Raw genomic sequence first — 27,639 nt, forward strand, 5'->3', positions numbered from 1 at the left:
TTGAAATAAACTCATGACACAATTGAAAGGGTAAGTTTTTGAAATGTGTTAGATTTTTTGAGGCAAACCAGAGGTTATTAAATGGAAGTAAAGCTCCTGAAACTCTGGTAATTATTGAAGTATTCTGTCTGCTCAGAGCATAAGGCTGATTGTTAGCAAAAGCAGTATGCTTTTTTACTCTCTTTTACTTAAAAGTATTTTACTTTACTAGTTCAATAACAAATATTTTCTTCAGGGCTATTTCTATAAATCAATGTCAAAAGGTACAGAGAAATATATAGAAAATCATGAACTAATTCACACTTCAGGAATTAGCACCAGTTTTATTTTAAATGTACTGATTCAAAAGCTTGATTCTGTACTCTGCCATTATACTCATAAAAGCAATTGGAAAAATAAGCATCCCTAAAAGAGATCATTCAAGCAATCAACTTACAAGCACCAAGACCATGAGGATCTTCTCATGGTCCTATGTGTAGCTGCTATTTACATAGCTAAAACCTAACCATTCTCTTTCTGCTTCAGAAGAGGAAATAAAATCCCCCACAACTGTGAAAAGAATAAACTCATGATTTACTGTTAGAAAACAAATAGTCCTAATGATATTAAAGCAGTGACTTCTTCCCATGAATTTTCCCTGCAAACTTATGAAACATTTCACTGTACCTAAAGCCTATACCTGCAAATGAAATTAATGATTAAAGAAATACATGGATTCTAGAATTCTTTGAAGGAAACCTTATTGATTAGTGGTATTGGGAAAGTGATAGCATGAGCAGATTCTACAGGCTGTGCCATGACTAGTATATTCAAATGTTATGAATACTTGATTCATGTGGAAGATCAGATAATGCTTCAACGTGCATTTCTTATAGTTTTATTTTTATTTATTGAAAGTCTTGTATGCTTTTTGGTTCTTAAAAAATCAAGCAAAAAAAACCTCCAAACAGCCAAGCCTCTTCAACTTAATAGTGAAAAATTAAAATTTTTTTGTTTGTTTTCTTTCTTTCAGGGGTTCTTTCCAGACAGGCCAGGGACCCTTGGATGCGCAAGTGAAACTCCTGGAATTTACCCTTGAACAGAATTTTGAAGTTGTATCAGTTAGCACTATTTCTGCAGTAATTGAATCAATAACCTTCCTTGTGCATCATTACATTACATGTTCAGACAAAGTGATGTCTCGCAGTGGCTCAGACAGCTCTGTGGGTGCTCGGGCATGTTTTGGAGGGCTCTTTGCCAATATTATCCGTCCAGGTGATGCCAAAGCAGTTTGTGGAGAAATGACAAGGGATCAGCTTATGTTTGATTTGTTAAAGCTGGTCAACATTTTAGTTCAACTGCCGCTTTCTAGTAACCGAGAGTATAGTGCCCGTGTTCCAGTAGCAAGCAGTACCACAGACAGTGTGTCCGATGAAGAAAAAGTTTCAGGAGGCAAAGATGGCAATGGAAGCAACACTAATACTCAAGGTTCAACTGCTTATGTGGCAGACTTGGTGTTAGCCAACCAACAGATTATGAGCCAGATTTTGTCTGCGCTTGGCCAGTGTAACAGCAGTGCTATGGCAATGATTATTGGTAGGTATTTTGTAAATAAAATGAAAGATCTTTTTGGGTGATCTAATACTTAAAATTTACAAACTCGTAAATTGAGTGTAGACTTGCAAAGAACGTGTCACAGAAATTACAGTTAAAAAAGAGACTAATGAGGAGTGAAAGGGAATACAGATATGTAAAAAAAAAAAATAATATGAAGTGGGTGACAGTAATTAAAGCAAACAGGATTGCATTTGAATTTGCTGAATTTCAGAATACTGAGTGTTATGGGGACTCTAGAGATCATTTAGTCCAACTTCCCTGCACAAAGCAGGGTCAGCTCAGACCCTGTGTCAGAGAGCAGGTTGTTGAGTTGTTTGTCCACCTCTGTCTCCCTGCATCTGGTGCTTACCAATATTTTATTTCTTGACAGCTTGAAGTACTACAACTGTCAGTTCTCTTGCCAAAATGTTTCTCTAATGCATTTTCCAAAGATCACATTAGTTTTTATTATTATTTGTTAGTATAACTCCACTATCTCTAAATAGAATGGGATTATTCCATGAATTCCCCCCCATTTAAATCTAAAACCATGTCTAAAAGTTCATATGCTGTCCTATGCTTTGTAGGACAGTTGTATTTAGAGGTAATCTCTTCCTTGGGAAGACTATTCTATTGCTTTTATCCTTCAGTAATTAAGACTCATTTTTATGCTCTTAACTAGAATTGGATTTAAATTCCCAGACTTCCTGAGTCAAGTCTTCCTATTTATACTGTAAATAAGGTAGCATGTATCAGGGATCGCTAATTGTAATTTATATGATCCTGAAAACTGACCCATTTGTAATTTGTAAAATCCATGTGAACACTTAAGAGAACTCAAGTATGTTTCTGTTCATTTAAGTTCTGTAATTATTTGTTTTGTCTCTCTTTCTGACCTTTGAACTCTGTGTTTTCACTAAGGTGCAAGTGGCTTACATCTCACTAAGCATGAAAATTTTCATGGTGGCTTAGACGCAATATCAGTTGGAGATGGGTTGTTCACCATCCTAACAACACTTAGTAAAAAAGCAACAACAGTGCAAGTGATGCTTCAGCCAATTCTTACATACATGGCCTGTGGGTACATGGGAAGACAGGTGAGTTCTCTTATGTCTGCTTTCCATCAAGGGAGTTGTAGACTAGTTGTTTCTATAACACATAATAAACTCAGAAAACTGAGCTAGTGCTGTAAAAAAGAAATGTTAATATTTTTCCACCCTCTCTTCACTTTGGTGCTGAGGTTAGGAAGCCTCCCTCTGTTGTCCATGGGGTGGGGGAAAGAGTATCTCTAAGGATATTTTGGTACTCCATTAAATGTTTCTGGGATGAATTGAATACTGTGTGTGGATGGGAAACAGATTTATTGTGTTCATATTAGTGGGCGTATTAAATGCTTAAGATTCTTATTTCCCTTCAGCTGCTTAGCTCAGCAGTTAGATCTTTTCCTTGTCACAAAGACTTCCTTTATGTAAGAACTGGGCCATGTGGAACACAGTGTTGCTATTCTGTGGCAGAGATGTCAACTATGGTGACATTTCCTCTCTGTGATTTTTGCTTATTAAAAAGGGAGAGTAAGAGCAGTCATACATATTTCTGTCACATAAATTTTGTGTGAAACTGTGTATTTAACTCTTTCTTCTAGGGTTCTCTTGCCACTTGTCAGTTATCTGAGCCACTGCTCTGGTTCATTTTACGGGTGTTGGATACAAGTGAGGCACTGAAAGCTTTCCATGATATGGGTAAGAAGGATTTTCTTTAGCTGCAACAAAGATTATTGTAGAATATTTTTTGTCACAAAGAGGAATACAGGTACATATTTAAAGGAGCTAGTTTACTAAATAGGCCTTTGCTTGCTTAGAATCCATTGCATGCTTCTGAACAGTGTTGTTTCCCCCACTCCATTATACACAGGTGGTGTTCAGCTTATTTGTAACAATATGGTAACGAGCACAAGAGCTATTGTTAACACAGCAAGAAGTATGGTTTCAACTATTATGAAATTTCTGGATTGTGGTCCTACCAAAGCAACAGATAGCAGTTTGAAAGCTAGAGTGCTAGCTTCTGAGCCTGATAATGCAGAAGGAATTCACAATTTTGCACCTTTGGGTAAGTAATGTTTCTTTCTCTTGTATTAGTATATGCACTGGTCATTTGAATTTTCACAGTCTTAACAGAAGGTATTGTGATAGCATCAAATGTTTCAATACTACTAAATCTTGTAAACAGAGGGGTTACTGGTGTTTCAAGATGGTGTTGGGGAGAAGGTTAGCAAGTCCTCCAGAGATAACAAGACCTTGTGTGGATAGGGGAAAGAAGGGAAAACAATCAGTGTCTGATTCAGTCATGCATTAGGGTGGGCCCCTTCCTTCTCCCCTAGGCCAGGGCATAGGTAGTTTCAACCCACCACCACACTATGACTGAATTCACTTGTGGTACATCAAGCTTAAGGGGGTTATTACAGAAACGCAGCAAAGCTAGATGGCACAGAATGTGCCCACACTGGGTCAGAATAGAAGCTGGAGCATAGGGCTATTCTTGCTGCTACTCACACCTGCACTTAATCGTTCCAATGTTACCTGTGTGGATATCTTGTAGAATCGCAGGAATGTTTTGATATCAGTATAATGGCTGCTAGTTTAGCTACAATGGATGTGTTTTAAGATGGAAGTGTCTCTATTGTAGTATCTTACAAAGGCTTCTTTTCACTGTGTCTTAACATTTGCTATTCCTGCCCACTAGCCTGTTGTAGCCATGAGTTTATACATTGTCTTACTGTCAAAGAAGGGAGAAAGAAAGGATTATATTTTAAATTTCTGGAAAAATTGTCACCCAAGAGAGGAATCCATTCAGTCCTGTCACTCAACTATGAGTTTCAAAAGCAATGAAAATATTCGTTTAAAGAAAAAATAGAGCAACACAAATCTGGTCTTGTTGTGCATTACTACTTGCTAGAGAACACATAGCCTAGGTACTTCTGTTTCATTCTTAACTCATGTTAAGATTAGGAAAATAAGCAACTGCTATGATCAGGGGTTCGTAGGCTTTGGTTATAAAGTCTTTATCATTGTAATATTTAAAACATTAAGTATGAATTAACTGTGTTCAAGTTGTAAGCATACTGTTCAACCGGCACTTTTTTTTTTTGCCTTGTTTTTGTAATGAACTCCTGATACAAAGTTTAGGAGTTTTGCCACAGGATGCTTGCTGCCAGTTCACAAGTACCTGCATGTGGATGTGTAAACTGCTTAAGTAAAACAGTATAAAAGAAGAATCTCATCAGTTGTCATTATTACACATGGAATATTACCTATAAACCAAAATTGGTGAGAGAGGAAAAATTAGTACTTAGCACATTTCAGGTTGTAAATTAATCTGGGTTTTATTAATAAACATTAATAATGTTAATGGTGCTGGTTTTGAAGGTTCAATCACCTCAAGCAGTCCCACTGCCCAGCCTGCTGAGGTGCTGTTGCAGGCAACCCCTCCCCACAGACGAGCTCGGTCTGCTGCATGGTCATACATATTTTTACCTGAAGAAGCTTGGTGCGACCTCACAATTCATCTTCCTGCTGCTGTGCTGCTCAAAGAGATCCACATCCAGCCTCACCTGGCCTCTCTAGCAAGTAAGTGGATTCACTGGCATTGATGCTGATTGAAAAACTTGAAGGGTATAATTTAGAAGATATACAGAATATAATCAGAGGAATGCTGAGAGATTGAGAAATGCCTATAAAATAAGTTGAAAAGTTTGTTAATTCTGCCTGTCTTGAGAGTTGAATGCCTTGCCTCTGCTTGGTTTCTTCTAGGTTAGTACATGCCACTGTCCCAGGGGTGTGTTCCAGCAGTGTGTAGACATGGTGCTAAGGGACATGGTTTAATGTTGACCCATCAGTATGGGGTTGAGGTTTGGACTGCATGATCTTTGTGGTCTCTTCCAACCACATTGATTCTATGATTCTGTGTGATGTCTTGTGGCATTATCATTAAATATGCCAAAAAGCCTCTCCTCAAAACGTTCTGTAATGAGAACAGGTGAAGGGATCTTAGTGCAAGAAGGTTTTATATGGTAGTTGAAATAAAACATAAGATTTTCAGTTCTTTTTTTTGTAGCCCTCCTAGGGAAACATGGTGTAATTTACACTGACAGGATTTCATCTTAAGTCTTTGAAATAAACTGTATATTCTATGTATCAAAATTCTTAAGCATTTTAACATATACTAGCACACAGGTCAAATACTCCAACAGCAGTTCTGTAGTAGTGGTTGCCTAAGAACATTGACAGGCATCCTTTTCTGCACCTTTAATGGGCATAAATGTTTAAGACTTCAAATTCAACCCAGTTCAGATTTTTAAACAGCGTTAAACCTTCTTTTACTCTGTAGCTTGCCCTTCGTCAGTATCTGTTGAAGTAAGCGCAGATGGTGTGAATATGCTACCTTTGTCAACTCCTGTTATCACAAGTGGTCTCACCTATATAAAAATCCAGCTGGTAAAAGCTGAAGTTGCATCAGCTGTCTGCCTTCGTCTCCATCGTCCTCGGGATGCCAGTACACTTGGCCTCTCTCAGATCAAACTGTTAGGCCTCACAGCCTTTGGAAGCACCTCATCTGCAACTGTCAATAATCCATTCCTTCCATCTGAGGATCAGGTTTCTAAAACAAGGTAAGCTTCTAGTATTAAAGGACAGAAGCATGTTTGTGCTAGTTCATAGTTTGGGGTTTTTTAATGATGTTTTCCACTCTTAAGTCAGATCTTTTAGTAACAAACAGTATTCATACGTACCTATTTTTGTAGCTGAACGTTAACATTTACAAAATCTGATTTCATGTGGCTTAGGAAACTTGTGGGGGTTTGTTGTGGGGTTTTGTTTGTTTTTATTGAAGACAAACAAACAGTATTTTTCACTTTTTTGGTAGCATGCTTCTTCTGACTGTGTAAAAGAGGATGTTTCATATCTGGAATGGTGAAAGACTGTAAAGTGCAGGAAAGCATTTGGAGTTGCACTCTTTCTTTTAATGGGTAGGCAGTTGTCAAACGGAAGTAGCAGCATGCTTCTTACCCTGCTGAAGTCAACAGTTGCATAAGCATTGGAGGTGGAATAGAAGTAGGACAGTGGGAAGTTTGGTGAAAGTTGTATCTAATATTGATATTGGCAAACATTTGAGAAACAGGAACTGAATGTTATGATTCTGACATAGCAGCAAGATTTCTTTTCAAAAGCTTTTATTTGGTTAGGTGGTATCTCACTCTTTTAATCCTTAAACATTTATTTTTATTTTTCAAGAATGTTAATGCCAACTTGGAATTTTACCTAATGGGTGAATTTTGGAGAATTCCTGGGCTTAAAGTTTAGCTTACTAAACTGTAAAAATTCACGAAGACTATTTTGTGTTTGAACATTAATGTTTACAGATTTGAGAAGAGAGCATGAGAATTTTTTTTAAAACCCCTTTCTTTAGCTGGGAGAAATTTTGTGAAAGCAAAGAAATTTAGAGAACATGAATACTGTCCAGCATGTAATTGATAAAAGCTGTATAAGTTAAATTGGTCTTTGCTACTGAATAAGCGGTGCATATTTTCATCACTAAATTGCACTATTCTTATATTTGTACTTCAGAAAAGGTTAAATTTAAGTCATAGAAATAATCTCTCTAAAGGAAGACGATGAGTGTACATTCTTCACATCTTGAAATGCTTTATTACGACTTTCAACTTTAGTTTAAGTATGTGAATAAAGGTAGTAATACGAGATATAATCAATAAAAATAATAAAAACGTTTACTATTTTCTAAAATTACATATGAGTACCTTATTCCTAAAAAAATTTGTAACCTTCATTTAAGATACGTATGCAAGTTTGCCTATTTTTTAACTGTGGGGGGTAGATAAGGTTAGCTGTGAAAGCAAGTTAAACTTTTAGTTTAGAACTAGTCACTGAAATAACGGCATTTGTTTCACAGGCAATTTAGATTGTAGTCTTGATTATGATGCTAGTTTAAACAGTGTTGCAGTGTAATTTTATAAATAAAGTCTTGTTAATGTGTCTCCAAATGGATTTAATTATAATTTACTTTTGAACATTTACTACTAAAAGAATACTGAACAATATTGTTAAGAGAGACATGAGGAAAATGCATGCATTTTAATTTGCTTTTGTCAAATGATGTCTAATACATCACAGCAGTTTTCTGCAGTACTTGTCCTAGAAACTAATACAGGTAGCAAAGTTATAGATGGAAAAAAGAAATAATAAGATAATGATCCATTAGCTCATTTTAAATTTTTTTCCTTTTCAGTATTGGATGGTTAAGGTTATTACACCATTGCCTCACTCACATCAGTGATTTGGAAGGAATGATGGCTAGTGCTGCAGCACCAACTGCTAATCTGTTGCAGACGTGTGCTGCTTTACTTATGTCTCCTTACTGTGGCATGCATTCTCCAAATATTGAGGCTGTATTGGTAAAAATTGGGCTCCAGTCCACCAGAATAGGCCTAAAATTGATTGACATTCTTCTAAGAAACTGCTCAGCATCTGGCAGTGATCCTGCAGGTGAGTGAAATGTATTTCTTTTCAGTCACTGGTTAGAAACATTGCTTCTATAAATGTATAGATATACTGTATTTGTTTGTAACTTTCTGATTCTGATTTTGAATTGCTGGAATTTGCCATTCTGCTTTGTTACGCTTCTGAATATCACAGTTGTTGTATGTGCATAGTTCTACAATAGTAAAGTAGTATAATCAGCTTTGGTTTGGTTTGGGGTTTTTTTGGTGTAAAATAGATAATTAGTTCAGTATTTTGAAGACATTAGTAGGACATACACAGTATGCTTATAGATACTATGTCTAGATGTTTCAAAATAAAGAGCCTCTATAAGTAGCACTCAGGAAAAAAAATATTTGGGCAGCATTGGTCTATAGGACAGTGTAAATTCTGAATCAAATTAATTGTTGAAAAAAGTAACAGCTAAGGGTATGTAATCAAGACACTTGACCAACCAGTCTGTTTTCCACAACAAAATTTTGCCATAGCTCTTCTGATAATGCACTCAGGGCTTTGCATGTGTGATTCCATACCACTTTACTTTGCTACATTGTGACTTCAAAATGAAAGAAAACCATATTCATCTTTTTCCTCTTTTGAGGTTGCTGATATTAACCCAAACCACTCTTTTCACAAGGGCTTCCATGACTTAGTCTGCCATGAGTTATTTCAATGTCACCTAACTTTTGCTGGAATGCTGTTATATTGAGGTGCAGTTTCCTGCAGGGCAGGAGATGAACACATTAAGGAGAAAATAAATAGGAAATAATCTCAGGAAATACTCAGCCTTAATCCAATTGATGAAAATACAAGCTTCCATTTAGAAATAAATATTTGCCTCTATGAAGTGTGAATTTTGACATCTCTGTCAGAATAAGTCTTGTCATTTTGGAATATATTGAAGAAAATCCTACTATTTAAAACTCTAAGTCCTGTATCTGGTGAAAGTTGTAATGATTTCTCCTTTTTATATAATGTCTGAACATTACATTGAGCCTACAAAATGCGCAGTTTTGAGATAGCTGTGTGTATAAGAATTGCATCCTTGTGGTAAAGACAAAGCTCAGTTAAATCTTAATATTGGAATTCTGTAATAATTTCATTAGTACTGTAAAAAAAAATACATATGTAAGTACTTCTATTATTTCCCCTTCCCTTTGTTTGTTTGTTTTTGTTTGTTTGTTTTTTTAATGCGGCAAGATCTGAATAGCCCTTTACTGTTTGGAAGATTAAATGGTCTCTCTTCTGACTCCACAATAGACATTCTTTACCAGCTTGGAACAACTCAAGACCCTGGAACAAAAGATAGGTAATGCTGTTTATATTGTCATGTGGAAAAATATAGAAAAGTAATTTGTGAAATCATGGCTTGATATTTCTACACAAAACCAATATTTTGAAATGTGATTGTTACAAGATAGTGTGAAAATGCAGAAATCTAAAGAAGCTTTCCAACTTCCCCTCTTAGCTTGTTGAAACATTTGTGGAGAATGCTGCCCTGCTTTTACTACTCTTATAAATATGATAAAGCCTATTTTGTTAAACAGGCTTTTCTCTGAAATATCCAGAACTCACATACCTGCTATGTTTTCTTTATCTGTAGAAACAAAGCTTACATTTGGCTGTCCAAGATAGTTGGTTTTCATTAACATTTTCCCTGGTAGGGACCTTGGAAAAAACAATTTGAGCTCACTTCACTTCAAAGAAAGGGATAAACCTATAAATCAGATTACAAAAAGACAGCAAGCTAATTTGGTTTGGAGTGTTTCTTTGACCTTTCATAATGCACTACACCATCTTGCATTCCAGAATTCAAGCATTGCTGAAATGGGTCAGCGATTCCGCGAGAGTTGCAGCTATGAAAAAAAGTGGCCGGGTCAGCTACATTTGTCCAAGTAGTTCAACAAGAGAATATGGTCTTTTGATGCCATCTCCTTCTCATTTGCATTGTGTAGCAGCAATTTTGTGGCATAGTTATGAGTTGCTTGTTGAATACGATTTACCAGCCTTGCTGGACAGAGAGCTCTTCGAGTAAGTAAAGCAGTTTTGCGTTACATAACTTTAAAAACTGAATTGCTTTTTTCATTGAAATGATGTGACTCCAAGTGCACCCATTATGAAAGAATAGTGGAAATTGTCGTCCCAGAAGCTAATTAATGGGGTGAGTACTTAGACACCTGAACAGGTAGTTTTGTAGTTCTAAACACAAAACTGCTTTTCATGCATTCTAGGTATAATTGTGTTTAAAAATAAAAATCAAAACCAAAACAGCACATCCATGTGTGTCTTTGCACATATGTGAAAGGTAAACTATTGCATGTTTTGGTTTTGTTTTGGGTTTGGTTTTTTAATAGATAACTCTTGGCTGCTGTTGTTGAAATGGAGTGCTTACAGTAATCTTCACAGTACCTATAAAAAATCATCTTCAGCAGTATCCTGTTACAAGATTATTTTTTAATATTGGTGGTATCCAATATCTGTAAATGAGAGCTAAGAGCTAGGGGAGGGAGGGAGTAGGTTTTATTGGTGTTGATGGTTTTGTTCCATCCTCTGTGTGTGGAAACAAAAAAAGCACAAAAACTTGAGTGAATCTCGACCTATGAGCTTGCTGCATTCTAAAGAAAAGTTCACCCTAAACAGCAAATGTGTAGTTTTTATGATTCCACATTGAAAATAGGAGCTAACATTCCTAATTCGTTGCTTAATCATCTCTTCTGTTCAAAGAAAACAAAAAAGAGAAGCTGCAGAGCTTTATTTCATGTGTGATATGAAATGTAGCTGTTACATTCAGTGAAAGACAGGAATTTAATTCCAGTTAATGAAAGGACTTTGATGGTACATAATTTTTTTGTTGTCCTTAGGAAACGTGCATATTTTTCTACTACCTTATTGTCTCCTTTAGGTACAATTAAATGTTCAGACACTGGGAAGTGTACAAATTACAGTTACGGGTGCAATCACGTGGGGTTTCTCATATATGTGCAACATGATGGTCTTTAAATATGTGGCTACAAACTAGGCCTTTCCCAAAGACATTTAAGTGATATTATCATATAAACTGTTAATTCAAAATAAACACATACATACTCAGAATAAATTTTAAAATGCAGGTCAGTTAGTCCTTTTAGCAATACATTTTAGCAGAAACGCATTCTCAGGATACACATTTTAATGTTTGAAAATTAAGAACTATCTTTTGGAGGAAAGTATGTTGTTTTAATAACAGGCTGAAATGAAGGAATACTAATAATACTATTGTACCTAGTTTGAGTGTGCACATTGCAATATAGCCCTGTTCTTCTACCTCCTGTCAAATAAATCTATAATTCATAAATTCATATCAGCCAGCACCTGGAGCAAATTATAAAATACTTTTTTAATAACTGTAGAAGAATTGTTGACAGACTTTTATGGATAAATAATTCTTCTAATAAAAATAACTTTATATATTCTTCACCCTTCCTCATATTTTTTACTTTTAAAATATTTTCATGGATTCTAGCTATGACTCCTGATTTCTCCTTCATGTGATATTTCACTTTTTGCTTGGATATGTTTTCCCATCACCCCTATTTTCCACTTCAGTATATCTAGTTTGGCCAATGGATACTAACTATTGTTTTGTTATCTTTTAATATATTTGAAATAGTCTTATTTTTCATAGGGCTTGAACTTACCCAGAAAATTTTGGCAGAAGTGTTGTGTGAACATGTAATGGGAGACGAATTTAAGTGTCCCTTTATTATATGTGGAGTTTAGGAATTTGTGACTATCTTCCCAAAGTCATGGGTCATTTGGTCACTGAGATGACTTTTTAATTTTTTATATAACAGAATAACACTTCTATCCAGAAGAGGGAAAAACAATCCTTATCTGCAAATGGGAATGTGATATGTGGTGATAAATCCAAACTTACTTAAAATCTAATATGGAAGTGGTACAAAGTCTGTGTTCACCTGATATTAAAATAATATCATTTATGTACAGTGTCAAGGTGTTGCCAATGCAGTTCAGAAAACTTTTTTTGAGAAGAATACTTTGAACAAGTCTGTATGAAGAAATTATTATTTCAGTATTTTAATTGAATAGTAGCAGCTAAATCAGCTCTTGCATTTGTATGCCTTGAATTAAAATTAAAGCAGATAGTGTTTGGATAGAAGTGAGTTCAGAGGTAGGTCAGGTTTTAATATCTCTGAGAAATAAATCTGTTGTGAACTTGTATCCTAAGTTCAGTTTGAATAAGTGTAGCAAGAGTAACACCATTCAACCAGGATTGGGTTTACTTTCATTTATTTATTTATTTTTGCAACATCTTTGGATAGAACTCTAATACAGCAAATGTTAAAAATGTTTGGAAACATGATAAAATACTGTAAATTTTTAGGAACAATTAAAAGAACTGTAAAGGAGTGTCTGCATTTTTGATACTCATAGCTCCAGCTTGGAAAGTTGAAATCACGAAGAGGTTGCAGTTGGCTCAGAGGTGCATAGATTGTGATAACTGCCAAAAGACTGAAATCCTGTTTTTCATGTGCAGCCTGCCATAAATGTTGGCTTAGCTGTTTTAAATGTGGTATGATGAAAGAAATTTAAATATGCAATGGAGGAATGCCTTTTAGGTGATCAGTGTCCTCTGATCCTGTGATCCAAAAGAGGCTTTCAGGCTTAGCAGAAGGTGTTTTGTAACAGCTTCTACAATAGCTAATCATAAATGTGGAAAGATGTTCCATGAACCAATGAAGAAAAGGGAATATTACCGACAAACTGTATTGACATGGTTTTCTGTCCTCTACAGGTCGTTGTTTAACTGGTCCATGTCTCTCCCCTGCAACATGGTGTTGAAGAAGGCTGTTGATAGTTTGCTTTGTTCAATGTGCCACATCCACCCAAATTATTTTTCTTTACTCATGGGATGGATGGGTATCACTCCTCCTCCAATTCAATGTCAGCACAGGCTGTCCATGACTGATGACAGCAAAAAACAGGACCTTAGTTCATCTTTAACAGATGACTCTAAAAACGCACAAGCCCCTCTTGCACTAACGGAGTCTCACCTGGCTACTCTTGCTGCTTCATCTCAGTCTCCTGAAGCTATCAAGCAATTATTGGACTCAGGTTTGCCTTCACTGCTTGTAAGAAGTCTTGCTAGTTTTTGCTTTAACCATACTTCTAGCTCTGACTGCACTGCACAATCAGTGGATATCACCCATGACAGGCTCAGGAGGCATCATGTTCCACAGCACTTTAATAAAATGCCTATCACAGCAGACCTGGTTGCTCCTGTACTCAGGTTTTTGACAGAAGTTGGTAACAGCCACATGATGAAGGATTGGTTGGGTGGCTCTGAAGTAAATCCATTGTGGACAGCTCTTTTATTTCTGTTGTGCCATTCTGGTGCTACTTCTGGAGGACACAATGTGACAGCACAACAGACTGGTGCAAGATCCAACTTACTTTCTTCAACTGTAACAACAGGGTTGACCACTCAGCAGCGGACAGCAATTGAAAATGCAACAGTTGCTTTCTTCTTACAGTGCATCTCTTGCCATCCTAATAACCAGAGACTTATGGCACAGGTGAGAGGCTAAAAATGGTCTTAATTTCTTTATTAATGACTACAGCCAGGAAACAAAAACCTTTCTTAGTTTTCTTCAAAATAACTTTGTGTTAAAATTGTTAGCTTTTTGTCTGACATAAAGTATAAAAACATTTTGTCATGGCAGTCCAGTCCTGTGTATCTTGGTTTAGATCAAAATCCAAAATACTATTTTTAATTGGATGGATCTGAACTCTTCTTCATGCACAGTTTTTATATTAGCAACTTAAGCAGATTTCCTGATAAATTTGCTTGTGCAACCACACGCACTGCACAATCCGTGACCAGTGAAATAGAGGCTGTTGCAGAACATGGCTTTGTGTTTGGCATTCTTGTGTAAATTCAGCTATTTTCATCTCGCCCATTAACCTTGCAGACCTACCTGACTAAAAGTATACTTAAAAAAAAAAAAATCAGCATTAAGAATAAACATGCCCCAGGAACAGGTACACTTACAAAAAAAAATTACTTGGTTTTCTGTTAATGGCTGGTAGCAGTAATGCAGTGGAAAGTTTTTGCTTTAGGGATATAAAAGTTTCTAAGTACTTTTTTTTTAAATCTTGAATAATCAGTATGTATTTACAATTACTTTTGATGCTGTCGTTTGTGTTTTGAACCTTTTTATTAAAAAAACCCTCAGTTGCTACTGTTGTTTCCTTCAATGGTGCTCATTTCTGATCTAATTTGCTACCTAGAAGGTAGATCTTGGGCACTGCCTATTATGGCTATGTAGAGCTGTACTTTAGAGACCTCAATATAGAAACATTTTGAATATGATGTCATTTTGCATTCCCAGGTTCTCTGTGAATTGTTCCAGTCCTCTCCTCAGCGTGGGAATCTCCCAACCTCTGGAAATATTTCAGGATTTATTAGGAGGCTTTTTTTGCAGCTCATGCTAGAGGATGAGAAAGTGACTTTGTTTCTTCAGTCTCCATGTCCAGTAAGAATTTTTTTTGTAGCCATATGATGAACATGAAATAAGTTTAGCCTTAAAGCAAATAAATCTGCATATATTCAATTTTGAAATGTCAGATGGCAGCTTTTCCTGTTGGACACATTGTGGAATTTTGGAAAGGAAGGTGTTGGTGAATTGTAACAGCATTTTTAAAAGAAAAGTTAGGGCTCTGTTGTAAGACAAAGCCATCTTGTTGAAAATACTGCTTCAAAAAAAGTTGTCAACTGAAATTCATTTTATGGAAGACTTTTTAGTAGTATCTTTACGGATAAGTAGCATGTATAGATACAAGTTCTAGTCCTTCCAGCAGTTCTTCATTATCAGTTTCATATACTTGCAAATATCAGATACTTTTTTTTTTTAATATACAGCTGTTTAAAGTAATTGGATTTTTTTAAAAACAAATATGATACACTGTTTCTGATGCTAAGAATACTCTAGGCTTTCAAAACAAATTCTTTTGAGTACCAATTAAACTTGTCCTAATCTGATGCATTCTTCCTGTATACCTGTAGAATTGAAGGATATATCAGTTTTTAGCACACAAAAAATATTTATTTTGCAGAGTTGAATTTATAAGAACATAGTATTTTAACTTACTTCTGAATGCTAAAGTCATGTTAGATGTTGCCTTTTTTAAAAAATGTTGACTTTTTCCTTTCAGCTGTACAAAGGTAGAATTAATGCTACTAGTCATGTAATTCAACATCCAATGTATGGAGCTGGACACAAATTTCGTACTCTTCACTTGCCTGTCTCAACAACTCTAGCAGAGGTTCTTGATCGTGTGTCAGGTAAGTTTTTGGGGTTTTGGGGTTTTTTTTGGGGGGGGGGTTGTTGGATTTTTGGGGTAATTTTGTAGGTTGGGGGCTTTTTTGCTTTTGAGTATTAAAGTGTTCTTAGTTTTCTTGCGGGATATTTGCAAGACCATATAAATGTCAGGGGACATTATCTCAAAATAGAGATGAAATCATATTGGTATGAAAAGCCTTTAATGAAGGCTTCATCTAATTTCTATGGAGATACATTTGCCCCTCATATAAACATTAGTGTTTGTTTACTAAATGGAGCAAATAATGGTAGTTGGTAGAATACTAGACAGAACAAGTTATGCTTTTGGATTTTAACTAAAAATAATCTATCCTAGAGAAACACTTGAATCTTGTTTGCCAGGGAATAGTTTGTTGTTTCTAGTAGAATTCTGTATTCACTTGCTGTCCAGACAGAGTCACGTGTGTGATGTAACTACTGACTCTAGATCCTTGTTCAATTTATAGTCAAAATTACTGTAATGGGTGAGATAGTCACTACATATAAGGAGGGGAGCAGTTGTTGAACAGTGACATAAACTGTACTTAATGGCTGCCTTAATGGTATATTGCTGTCAACTTGATAGTCAATATAATAGAGACTGGGAAAGGGAAGGTCATGATGTGATACACCATAATGTCTGCATTGAAATTGATCAAATGCTGATTTTGTAGGACACTGTGACTTTAAGGTTTGCTACAGAACTATTATTTCTCAGCTAAACTGGAAGAATTAATTCTGGAAAAATTCAGATTCTCTTATGTTTCCATCCTTCATCTAATGTAATTTCTCTAAGTTATTAAATGGTTAGGACATAGTAAAGAAAATATATGAGGAGTAAATTCTGTGTTTGGGATGACAGAGACAGAGGAGGCATGGACTAGGTGTAGATAGGAAGAGAAGCGTGCTACCACTGCAACTGTAGGAAGTTGTGATGATTCTGTGTCAGTCTGCTGCTTTTCTCTTAACTGCTCTGTTAATGTCTGAAATTGGTTGTATCATATTTTGTGCAAAAATAGATCACAATAAGCACTTCATACTTTTTTTCCCAGCCTTTAGAGAAAAAAGGTGAGAGGAGCTAAATATGCTACTTGCGTCCCTTCACCATAGGAAGAAAATGTGCAGTATCACTGCAGATAGGATTATCTAGGATGAGTACCAGCTGTTTTGTATTTTGTTCACCTTGGTCTTAAGTTACTGGTCTTGACTGCTCAGAAAAATTGCATAACAATCTGGATATCACTTAAGTAGTAAGAATACCGTTGTTTAAACTTCCTTAATTATATTAATCACCTATACATTCTCCAACAGTGAATGGGCATTCAGTCCATGGGACCAAACTAGAATAACTCTGAAGTTTAATGATAGTTGTAATAATGATAATGAGGATTTTTCTAAAAAGCTAACAACCAGTAACATACATATATCACACACACATATATTTATCATGCTTGTTAATGTTGGGTGCTCAGTATCACAGTATATCAGAGGTTGGAAGGGACCTCAAGAGATGATCAGGTCCAACCCCCCTGCCAGAGCAGCATCACCTAGGATAGTCCACATAGGAACACATCCAGGTGGGTTTTGAAAGTCTCCAGAGAAAGAGACTCCACAACCCCCCTGGGGAGCCTGTTCCAGTGCTCCGTCACCCTCACTGTAAAGAAGTTTCTCCTCATGTTGAGGTGAAATCTTCTATGTTCTAGTTTGAACCCATTGTTCCTTGTCCTATCACTGTGAGCCACCAAAAAGAGCCTGGCCCCCCTCCCCCTGACACCCATCCCTCAGATATTTATAGACATTGATCAGATCCCCTCTCGGTCTTCTCAAGACTAAACAGCCTCAGGGCTCTCAGTCTCTCTTCATAGGGGAGATGCTCAAGTCCCCTAACCATCCTCGTGGCTCTCTGTTGGATTCTCTCCAGCAGGTCTCTGTCTCTCTTGAACTGGGGAGCCCAAAACTGGACACAGTGTTCCAGGTGTGGTCTCACCAGGGCAGAGTAGGAGAACTTCCCTAGACCTGCTGGACACACCTTTCTTGATATATCCCAGTAGCAGCAGTTTCACACTGTATCTTCTTTTGGTCTGTACTACACAGATCGGCACAAATCATGGAGTATTTTCAAGCAGTCCGTATATCTTTCAGCACCTCACCCACTGGTGACGTACAGTTAAAGGTAGCTGGATGTCACTTCTAGCTCTTGAGTCTGTAGCTATAGCTTAAAGCTGCTGTAGCTATGTGGAAACCAGTTACTACTCAGAGAATTATTCAATTATTTTGGTGCTAGTGTTGTACCTTACAAGGTGTGAAATGATCCACTGTCACCAATCGTCAATAATTTGTTTGCTGATAAGTGATCTGCACTAATGAATAAACCAAAGCAGTGAACTGTAGTAATCTCTGCTCACTTAAGCAAAGAGCACAAGTTGTGGATATACAGTGTACTTAAGGCATCTTTCAAAGGAACAGTCATACTTGCAAGTTCTGAAATTGGGTCAGTATGTAACACTGGATACGTAGACTTAAAGACAAAAACTTATTTAAGTCTGCAGTTGTCATTAGAAAAAGGTTTTTTATTTTAAGATTTTATTTAATTATTATTGGTTTGTGCTATGGGGTTTTGGGGGGACATCTAATGGACTTTATTTTCTTTCTGGCTGATTGCACTGGTGTTTTAACATTAATACATTTGATTCATCAGGTAATGGTTTTAAACTGTTACAGCTTTAAATAGAGGATGCATTTTGTGGGTAATAGTACCAGAATTATCATGATACCTAAATTCATAGGTACTTGGAAGACTCTTGCTGCCTGGGATGGAACATGATCCACTAAAATAGCCTTGTTAAAGCGTAGAACTAGTAAAATCAACTTGATATATTAAAATACCTTTCTGACCTCTTTTTTTTTTTTTTTTTACCTCCCCATATAGATACACCAAGTATTACAGCTAAGCTAATTAATGAACAGAAGGAAGACAAAGAAAAAAAGAACTATGAAGAGAAAGAAAAAGTTAAAGCAGAAAATGGATTTCAGGACAATTATAGCGTTGTTGTTGCTTCTGGTATGTCTTTTTCTTGTATCTATTGAAAAGTTGATCTTTCTGATGTTAAAAGTGAGTATAAGTATCTGCTAACAATTTTTTTTTTATTATTATTACTACTAGTGGTTAGAAAATTTGTAGTACCCAATTAGTCTAACTGGCTATTAGGCAGCAAAGATTGGTTCCTGCTGCCTCTAGCAGAGCATGTACTTTGACTAATTTGTACCTAAATATGTGTGTCAGTGATAGGTTGTGGATGCCTTTGCTAGTGCGTTTTATAGGATTTTTGTAGAGAAAGAATGGGATTATATGGCAATGTATTATTGCTTGTTGTGGTATGGGTAATACTACCTCTACTTTTTTCAGTGGCTAGTGCATCAGATTTTAATCACTTCTGCTCCTGCAGTATGCTTTGGAAATAAAAGGATCCATACACTTTGCATAACAGCTGATAGTACTCTGCTGTAAACTGTCAGATGAACAAGTAAGCATAAAACCATGTTATTCCCTTTGGAAACCACAAATACAGAATTTTTGTCCAGAGCATTCACCTTTTAAAAGCTGATATGAAGATATTTCTGAAGTCTTGAACCTTTTCCCTCCAAAACTACTATGAAAGGTATAGATTGAAGGTAGTAATTTTGCAGTGATACAAGAAGATTACAGTTCAGATGATCATTGTGGAGATCATTGGTCTTTTGCTTTGAAGTTCTGGTGTGTGCAAGAGAGATTAGTGAACTTCAAACTACTCTTTTCCTATCTAGCTTTCTGCCTTCACTGTTTTACCTTTATTTCATTTTACAGTCCATGAAGCATGAAGAATAGATGCTGATTTCCTTTGACTTCTGACACCAACATTTCTTAAGCTTTTTATTTCAGTTTTTTAGATGCAGATAAAACTCTAAACTCAATTATTGACTAGAGCAACAGTTTCATAGATCGAGGTATATATTTACAGCAATACAGCTGATGATAATTACAGCATGTTTATCTGGAAAGATACTTGCAGTGGAAGCCACTTAAACAGGCTAAACATGTTTTGGTAATATCTAAAATATTAATAGGTCCAAATGAAGAGCTACAACATGAATAAAGCAGAAAAATAATATGCCAAGTTTTACAGTAGGATCTAGCATAGTCAGCCGTGTCTCGCCCCAGTTGCATGATGATGTAGTAGAAAGCAGACTTAATGTTTTTCTTCTTTTTGTTTGTATTTTTTTCCAGTTAAGTAAAATAGGTTAAATGTAAATGTCTCCCATTTACATTTCTTTTTACTAACGAATATTTTAGGTAGAATAAGAAATATTTTCTTATTTTGTTTTCATCTTTTCATATATTTGGGTTGTTGTGTTTTGGCTTTTTTAGCATTCTCAGTCTCAAGCAGCCATTATTTAATTTGTTCCCTATTGCTCAAATTAATAGAGTAGAGGTGGTATTTGGAACCTGATCTTTGAAACAAGCTAGATTAGTATACTGAGATTATGTATTGTAGATGATGGTACTGAGCAACTGAAACCAGTCTATGATAGTGTTTCAGGTGTGGGTGTTAGTAGTTTTGAAGCTGCTCTTAGCTAGTGATAAGGCAGTAATTTTATGTGTCTTTGTATACTGACCTGCTGGCCTTCTCACTTGAACTGTCACTTGGCGTAGAAGGCTATGTGATAGTAGTGTAAGTTCTCTGTACCTTAAGTCAACTTAGGCTGTCCCAGAAAATGGTAGTCTTGCTATATAAGTTCAGTAAGCTTTTGTGTTCCTATTCTAACTTTTAATTTTTGCTTAGTTCTTACTCTAAATGTTTTGACCTAGGCAACTTTAAAAGCATGTTTAAAGCTGCCTTTCATCATGTGTCTGCTGAAATGTCTTGTCAATTTAGAAATCTTTCTGATTTCAAGGTTTTGATGTAGGGCCCATCACTAGACAGGTGCTTTTTTAAGTTTAAGAGCAGAATCGGAGTGGCTTCTGCATTGTTTTTATCGGATTATATCATCTAATACAGTTACAGTTTGGGTTATGTTTGAGAGTCGAGATGATGCACAGCCATGTAACCATACCAAGATTATATCCAAATTTATTTTATACATGAACGCTATTCTGATATTTAATTTTCCAGTGCTGAAAACTTTGACTTTTTTGCTGTCATTGAAGTTACAGAGTGCATTCCATCTTCGCTGACTGAAGTTATTAAATACTAGAATGACTTAGAATTTCTTACTGCTGCACTAGGTTTGAAATCTCAGTCAAAAAGAGCTGTTTCATCCACTCCCCCACGTCCACCATCAAGACGAGGGAGAGTGATGGCAGATAAAGTTGGTACATCTTCCTCAGGAGGAGAATCTTCCAGCAAGACCATTAGTGTTCCAGTCTTTCATCTGTACCATAAACTTCTACCAGGTAACTTTAGTAACTTGTTTTAAATGTCAAAATTATGGTCTTCTTTCAGTGTCTTGTATGTCATCAGAAAGTAGATGTAATGCCAGTGGACATTTTCTATCTATCTGTTGAGCATCTTGAAGTGTAGAGCTCTTCTTTTCTGGGCCAATAACAACTTTAAGCTGGACGTTAGTAGCTTTTTAAAAGTAAGGATTATGCTTATTTTTCTTTAAGTTTAGTTCTCTGTTCCTAAAATGAAATCTCAGAAACATTTCCACTTTCACTCAGAAATAAGAGAGGTAGGTTTGTAAGCTGACAAACATTTTCTTCAACCTGTGAGGCAGAACTTGCATGGCTCTCTAGAAAGTTCATTTGCGAGTATAATACTTGTGTAGAAGAGCTTCTTATCTATTTCATAGTATAAAAACAGGAACCAGCTAATGGGATTAAGGGTAAACTTCTGTTCAAGGTAATTTTCACCCAATAAAAAAAAACTTAAATTTGTAACTTACTACAGAATTAGTGGCTTTGAGGCTGTCCTCAGGCAGTTAAAGGGATCATATATTTCAATTAAAATACAGTTAAAGCTGCTGTTTTGGAGAGGAGATCAAAACCCAGTGCCAGTTTTCAGTATCTAGATGGTGAATGTCGACTACTGGAATGTAGGCCGTTCTCTGTTTGTGATCTGGTCAACCAAATGTCCTGTGCAACAGCCCAATGTTACAAAAGAGGCAGCTGTGAAAAGCAGAATCGGTATTGGGAGAAAGCGCAGAAAACTTAATCACTTGCACAATGGCAAGACATTTTTAATTTTCATTTCTTAAGACAATATCTTCCACTGAAGAAACAGGTTGCTACTAAAGCACTTCCTGAACTTGTGTTATTTCATTAAGTCAAGCTGAAATAGGCAGGCTAAGTGTGTTATATGATCTAACTCTAAACATTTTGTGTCGTGCATAAGTCTGCTTGTTATCAGGAAAAATTATTCTTCCTGGAGAGTAATTTGTAATTTTAGGGTGAAACATACTCTTCCATAAACGACATGATGGCAAAAATCTCAATCTGAGTTGTCATTTTGGGCTGTATTGCATGTGCATGCCAAGTCTGTGTTGCATCTGACAAAAGTATTCCTGGCAGTGCCATTCACTTGTTTTTTTTCCCTTGCTGAATTGTGTCCCCAGATAAAAGTAGTGAGTTGTGTTTGGGACTAATAAGACAGAAAAGAATCGCACATTTCTTTGTTTTTCACTTTTTTCCCACCCAGTCACTTTGCCTTATGGACGCACGCCTTTATGCCACCACAATTCAAGCGTGATGCAAGGCCAAGGTTTGATAGTAGGTAACAGGCAGTACCCACTAAAATGCACATCAAATTACAGCCTTAGCCATTTGTCAAATATTCCCAGTGCTCAAGCTCTCAGCATAGAGCTGCCTTAGGGAATACTGGCAGAGTTCTTTGATTGTTGTTTCCAGACCGATGGGCCCACTTTTCCCAAGAGAACAAACAGGCCCTGGTTTGGAGCCAGGTAATACTTACTCTACTTGGCATCCATGGTACAAGTAATGAACAGCACCTGGACATGTATGTTAAAATAACCCAATCCTAATTTTCCGCTCTGACTCAATGCCACTGTTGTTTAGGCCAACCACTACCAGCTGAAATGACACTTGCTCAGCTTCTGACTCTGCTGTATGACCGTAAACTCCCACAAGGATATCGATCAATAGATTTGACAGTTAAGCTTGGTTCCAAAGTCATCTCGGATCCAAGCTTATCGAAAACAGACTCATTTAAACGTCTTCACACAGAAAAAGGTAATTCTTTTTGCCTACTTCTTATTTTCCTTTTCAAAATGCCTTTATTTTGGGCAAAAATGTTTTTTATTTTCTTGGTAAGGAGTAGTGGTTTTCTGTGTTTTCTTGGATGATATTCCTGAACCATTTTCAACAAGACAAGTACTAAAGTTCCTGATAAAGAGCAAATCCATTGCCTGGCTTTAGATTGTATCTATAAGATGCACCGATAAGGTTGTTCTGGTTTCACATTTCTTTCTTCATTTCAGTGTTGTATATGACACAATTATATGACTGTATAGGTACATTGTATTTTATTTTTTGACATGTATACCAGTTCTCTGTAGTGCATATTTGTGCTGATAACCAGAGCAGATTAAGTAATGCAGGAGCTGCTTGAAAACGCAAGTTACAGAATCCTGTGAAAATTTTTGTTGTCAACTTGGGTACTTAAATGCTTCTTTGAAAATGGGGCTTTTTCTTACGTTCATCTAAACAGACTAAATAACTCTAGCTTTTAAAAACTTTAGTTTAAACTTTTTTATAATATCTGTTTCTTGCTGATGTTTTTTCTTATTGCTTGCTACCTACTTAATCATAGTGCTGGGGGAAGGGGAGGGAGGAGCTGTATCCAGGGAACCTGTTTTTGATGCTGGAGGACTTACAGGAATGGGACCTTGAAATTAAGGTAAGGTGATCTGCTGATCACCAGCCTGCTGACATAGATCAAATTCTAATAAGGCATAAAAATCCAATAATCAACATGTAAATCTGCATAAAAATCCCAAGTTATGACATAGATCTGCCATCACTGGCAAAAGTTACCACAAATACTTTCATTTTCTTTTTGTATTCCTGTACTCATTCATTTTAGGTTCTTGACTTAGGTTTTGCTTAAGAAGGAAGTCCACTTTCAAGTGAGGATGAAAAAATAAACCAAATATTGATAATCATGTATTCATTTCTCTTACTTGTATGGTTTTGTAGAGCATGCAGATTTACTGGGAGCTTGCCCTGAAGATGAAGTCATCAGTCCTGGGGATGAGTGCATGGATGCAGTTCTAGACGAATCACTTCTTGAAACCTGTCCTATTCAGTCCCCACTGCAAGTTTTTGCAGGAATGGGGGGTTTGGCACTTATTGCAGAGAGACTGCCTATGCTTTATCCTGATGTAATTCAGCAAGTGAGTGAAAAAAATCAGTGTAGGAAAACATGTTAAGAGTGGATTGTTTGTTTATTTAGTGACAGTGTTTTTCCTGTATTTCTCTTTGGTTCAGTTTGATGTCTGTGTTATATGGGGAAGCTGCTTTAAAATAGGCTACTGCAGAACTCTGCAGCCCTGTTCAGTTGTGTATGGTGCTTCCCTATATATGTTACAGGTTGTGTACCCATGTCCTTGTGGAACAAATGCATGAATTCAGTGTTGCTGCTTGCCTTGTGTCTGTTACTTCATAAAAAATCTTGGAGGTTGTAATAGCGTACAGTTGCTGATGTAACAGAGCCATACTTGCTTCTCATTTAATTACTCATGTAATCATGCCTCAGGTTGTTTTTTTTTTTATGGTTAAGTAAAATTCAGTTCTCAAAGCAGATAATTTAATTTTAGATTTATTGTTCTAGATAAGAACTATATAATTTTAACTATCATTATGTTCCTAAACAACATAGGTAAAATGAAATTATTTAATAAAAATATGCATGTTCATTTTTTTTTTTATACTTACTGTAATTATGTAAAGAACTTCTCTGAGGCCATTGATATGCATTTCAAAAGTGTCAGCACTGGCGTTAGTGTGGTATTCCTGTGGCTGCTACTCTGGGTACACAGTCTTTATTTAAAAGAAAAAAAAAAAGGTGTGAATTATTCAAATTTTATTTGGCTATATTTTTTGAAATTTTTAGGTGTTATTCCTAAGAGAAAACATTATGAGTATTTATTACCTTCAAAGTTAACATAATCATGAATTAAGGAAGTTGTTCTAGTACCCTTACAGCAAAACTATCACAGGAGTAGGAACTCTGTAGTGAGACCAGATAATTAGTATGAATCCTTTGTATATAATTCTGTGAAGATGCTTTAGAGGTCTAGTATCAAGCTGTTTCAAAAACTAAAAGTTATGGAAATAATCAGATTGAAAATTACTGAATTTTGAAATCCAAGAGAGTCAGTGTGTACTCTGTATTGAAGATGACCAATTCAAAGAATTCTGCAACAGGGAAAGGCAACTTTAAGACCATGAAAAATTTCATCCTTTTTTCCCCTTGATTTTTTTATAGTCTTGGAAAGTTATTTTGTTTTTGCAATTTTTTAGCTTGAGATGTAACTTTGGATTCAAATACTGAATGAGAATTCTGTGATCCCTAAAAAAAAACAGATTAAGTGTGGTAACACTAACTAGAAGATTCAGAGTGAAGGCTGGTGAATTTTCCAGACTCTTCATTCTTTTTCTTTTTATATGTCTCTGAAGTCATTGATACTTTTGATTCTCTTAATATGTTGATGATTGGCGTAAATGCAGCTAAGCATGGCTTTAACTTTTAATTAGCAATTTGGTATTCTGAATAAATTCCACAAGGGTTTTTCAGATCAATCCTTTCCAGTTTACATCAGTCTAGTGATAAATACTGAAATTTTAAATATGATTGCAGGAGTTCATCTGAATAGCATAAAAGCCTGAAACTTCTGTGATGTTTAATTATGAGTCATGCCTTCATTTTAACTGAGGGTATTGCTGTTTCCTGAGGAACTGTACGACTGTTAACCCCCTTAAACTCAGATTTCCATTATAATGCCTGGCTGCATAGTCCTCTGCAGTGTAGGTTAATAAAACAGAACTACCAACTGTTGTGTTAGAGCATAATAGTAATAAAGCCTGCCAAATCAATATAAAGCCCAAAAGGAGTGCATGAATTGCTAAAAGACTGCAAACATACCCAAATTTCTTCAGTTTTTAAAGGTACTGTAATTAATTACTCTCCTTTTTGCAATATGCAATTTAAAACTGAACACTTGAGTTCACACTCAGTGCTTAGATGTTAAAAGTATGGCCATACCAGTCTGATATATACACATTTTTGCTGTTATTTCAGTGTAATTTGTGTTCTGTGCCTCTAGATTTTAAGCAGTTCATTTTACCTGACAGTTTGAGATGGTGAAAGATTTGTAGGGGGTATTTTCTGAAACTGTATTGAAAATACAAGAAGTCTGCCCTTCTCAGCCATTTAGCCAGATCCTTGCATGTGTAAATGGCAGCATATTCATGTAACTTTTTAATGGTGTCCTGTGTTAAGATTGTATGTTCTTCAAACCCTGACAGTACTTAAAATTTATGTCTGGGTGAGTAACTGAATGACTAACAAAGTTTTTTGTTGTTTTTTGTCAATTAAGGTGAGCACTCCAGTGGTTACTTCGACCACGCAAGAAAAGCAAAAGGACAGTGATCAATTTGAATGGGTTACCATTGAACAATCAGGGGAGTTGGTGTATGAAGCACCAGAAACAATTGCTGCAGAACCTCCACCAATCAAGTCAACAGTTCAGACTATGTCTCCCATACCTGCACATTCTTTGGCTGCATTTGGTTTATTTCTTCGTCTCCCGGGCTATGCTGAAGTGCTGCTAAAAGAACGAAAACATGCTCAGTGTCTGTTGAGATTGGTGTTGGGAGTTACAGATGATGGTGAAGGAAGTATGTGCTGCAATTACTTTGTTTCTTTGGAGCCCACTGCTAGATTGTTTTACTTAAATGTATTTACACTGTAATGCTTTTAGAAGAAAGTTAAAATCAATTTGTTCACAACTGTGTTGCTATCATCTTTGATTGTCTCTAAATATTAAATTCTAGCAAAGTTTTGTCACAGTCATCAATATTCAAGTGTTCTTATTTAGATGTCACAGTAGTTGTGAAATAGCTGATAAAACTTAGTGACACTGTAAAGATTACAGTACATTCAGATAGAACACTCCTAGTACCCGAGTATGCTCAACTAATTAAGCAAATAACGTATAGTTTTGCAACAACTTGGAGAAAAATGCAATTAGGACCACAACTACAGCAGAGGTAGAAGAAACTGTTGGATAATACTGGTTTAGAAAGATCTCAAGAGCAGGAGCCCTATCTCAATAATGTGAGTTCAGAGGGAGAAATTATGTATTCTTTGAATGAACAGATGAGATTGGAGACAATTTGTAGTCAGTGTCTTTGCAGCTGAACCCGAAATTCTGGATATAGTTCTATATTTGTGTTTCTTCATGTTTTGGAAAATTGGAAGAGTGTATGTGAAAGATGTTTTAGTACTTGTAAGCCATTTCCTTTCATTATGAATTTGAAAAGAATGCTGTGTTTTCTATGCAGCAATAAACTGAAGTCAGTCTCTGTTCAGCACCTTATGGAGTGATGGACATGTAGCTCATAAGGCCAACTTCTATTTGTCTTTTTTCCTCGTTTGTATTAAGGTACAGGACAGTAGACAACAATAAAAGTTTAGTTAGGCTGCTTCTTCCCATCTAATTTGAGTAATAGTTAACTGAAGGACAGTCCCTCGGATTTTTGTATCCTCGAGTGGTTCCAGTCCAACAGTTATATGCTATTGCAAACATTTTTAATATTGGTGGGGGGTTCCCCTTTTTGGTTTGTGGGTTTGTTTGGGGTTTTTTTTGGTGTTTGGTTTTTTTTTTTAATAAAGAGACCAACTCAAACCCTTAAAATTTGAGTTGCTTTCTTTTGTGTGTACATAACCACTATTGCAATTGGAATACAGTTTCAGAACATAATCTTCCTGATTGGTAGAGGCTGCTTAAATTTTCGGCCTAAATTTATTTGTATCCAGTTAGTGCCCAATTATCATTGTGCCAGCATTGTTCCTCATCATAAATAGTTCTTTTCTCCAATGCATTTGTAGATAGGAATTGTATTCCCTCTCAGCCCTCTGTTTTATTTGACTAAACAG

At 36.1% G+C, this 27,639-nt stretch overlaps 1 protein-coding gene across 1 annotated transcript in view; it reads left to right on the forward strand.

Annotated features, from left to right (window-relative positions):
* The window catches only part of BIRC6 (baculoviral IAP repeat containing 6), a 179,943-nt gene that overhangs the window by 86,389 nt on the left and 65,915 nt on the right, over nucleotides 1-27,639 (forward strand). The window contains exons 46-62 of the mRNA XM_054394854.1: nucleotides 1,013-1,575; nucleotides 2,497-2,672; nucleotides 3,218-3,314; nucleotides 3,487-3,681; nucleotides 4,998-5,198; nucleotides 5,959-6,238; nucleotides 7,873-8,129; nucleotides 9,324-9,432; nucleotides 9,933-10,154; nucleotides 12,919-13,699; nucleotides 14,516-14,659; nucleotides 15,339-15,468; nucleotides 18,414-18,545; nucleotides 20,748-20,915; nucleotides 22,536-22,709; nucleotides 23,676-23,872; nucleotides 26,078-26,378. Of these exons, the coding sequence (XP_054250829.1) occupies nucleotides 1,013-1,575; nucleotides 2,497-2,672; nucleotides 3,218-3,314; nucleotides 3,487-3,681; nucleotides 4,998-5,198; nucleotides 5,959-6,238; nucleotides 7,873-8,129; nucleotides 9,324-9,432; nucleotides 9,933-10,154; nucleotides 12,919-13,699; nucleotides 14,516-14,659; nucleotides 15,339-15,468; nucleotides 18,414-18,545; nucleotides 20,748-20,915; nucleotides 22,536-22,709; nucleotides 23,676-23,872; nucleotides 26,078-26,378 (4,127 nt within the window). The remainder of the gene's footprint in view (nucleotides 1-1,012; nucleotides 1,576-2,496; nucleotides 2,673-3,217; nucleotides 3,315-3,486; nucleotides 3,682-4,997; nucleotides 5,199-5,958; nucleotides 6,239-7,872; nucleotides 8,130-9,323; nucleotides 9,433-9,932; nucleotides 10,155-12,918; nucleotides 13,700-14,515; nucleotides 14,660-15,338; nucleotides 15,469-18,413; nucleotides 18,546-20,747; nucleotides 20,916-22,535; nucleotides 22,710-23,675; nucleotides 23,873-26,077; nucleotides 26,379-27,639) is intronic.

The sequence above is a fragment of the Indicator indicator genome, chromosome 2 (assembly GCF_027791375.1).
Source record: "Indicator indicator isolate 239-I01 chromosome 2, UM_Iind_1.1, whole genome shotgun sequence".
NCBI classification, from domain to species: Eukaryota; Metazoa; Chordata; class Aves; order Piciformes; family Indicatoridae; genus Indicator; species Indicator indicator.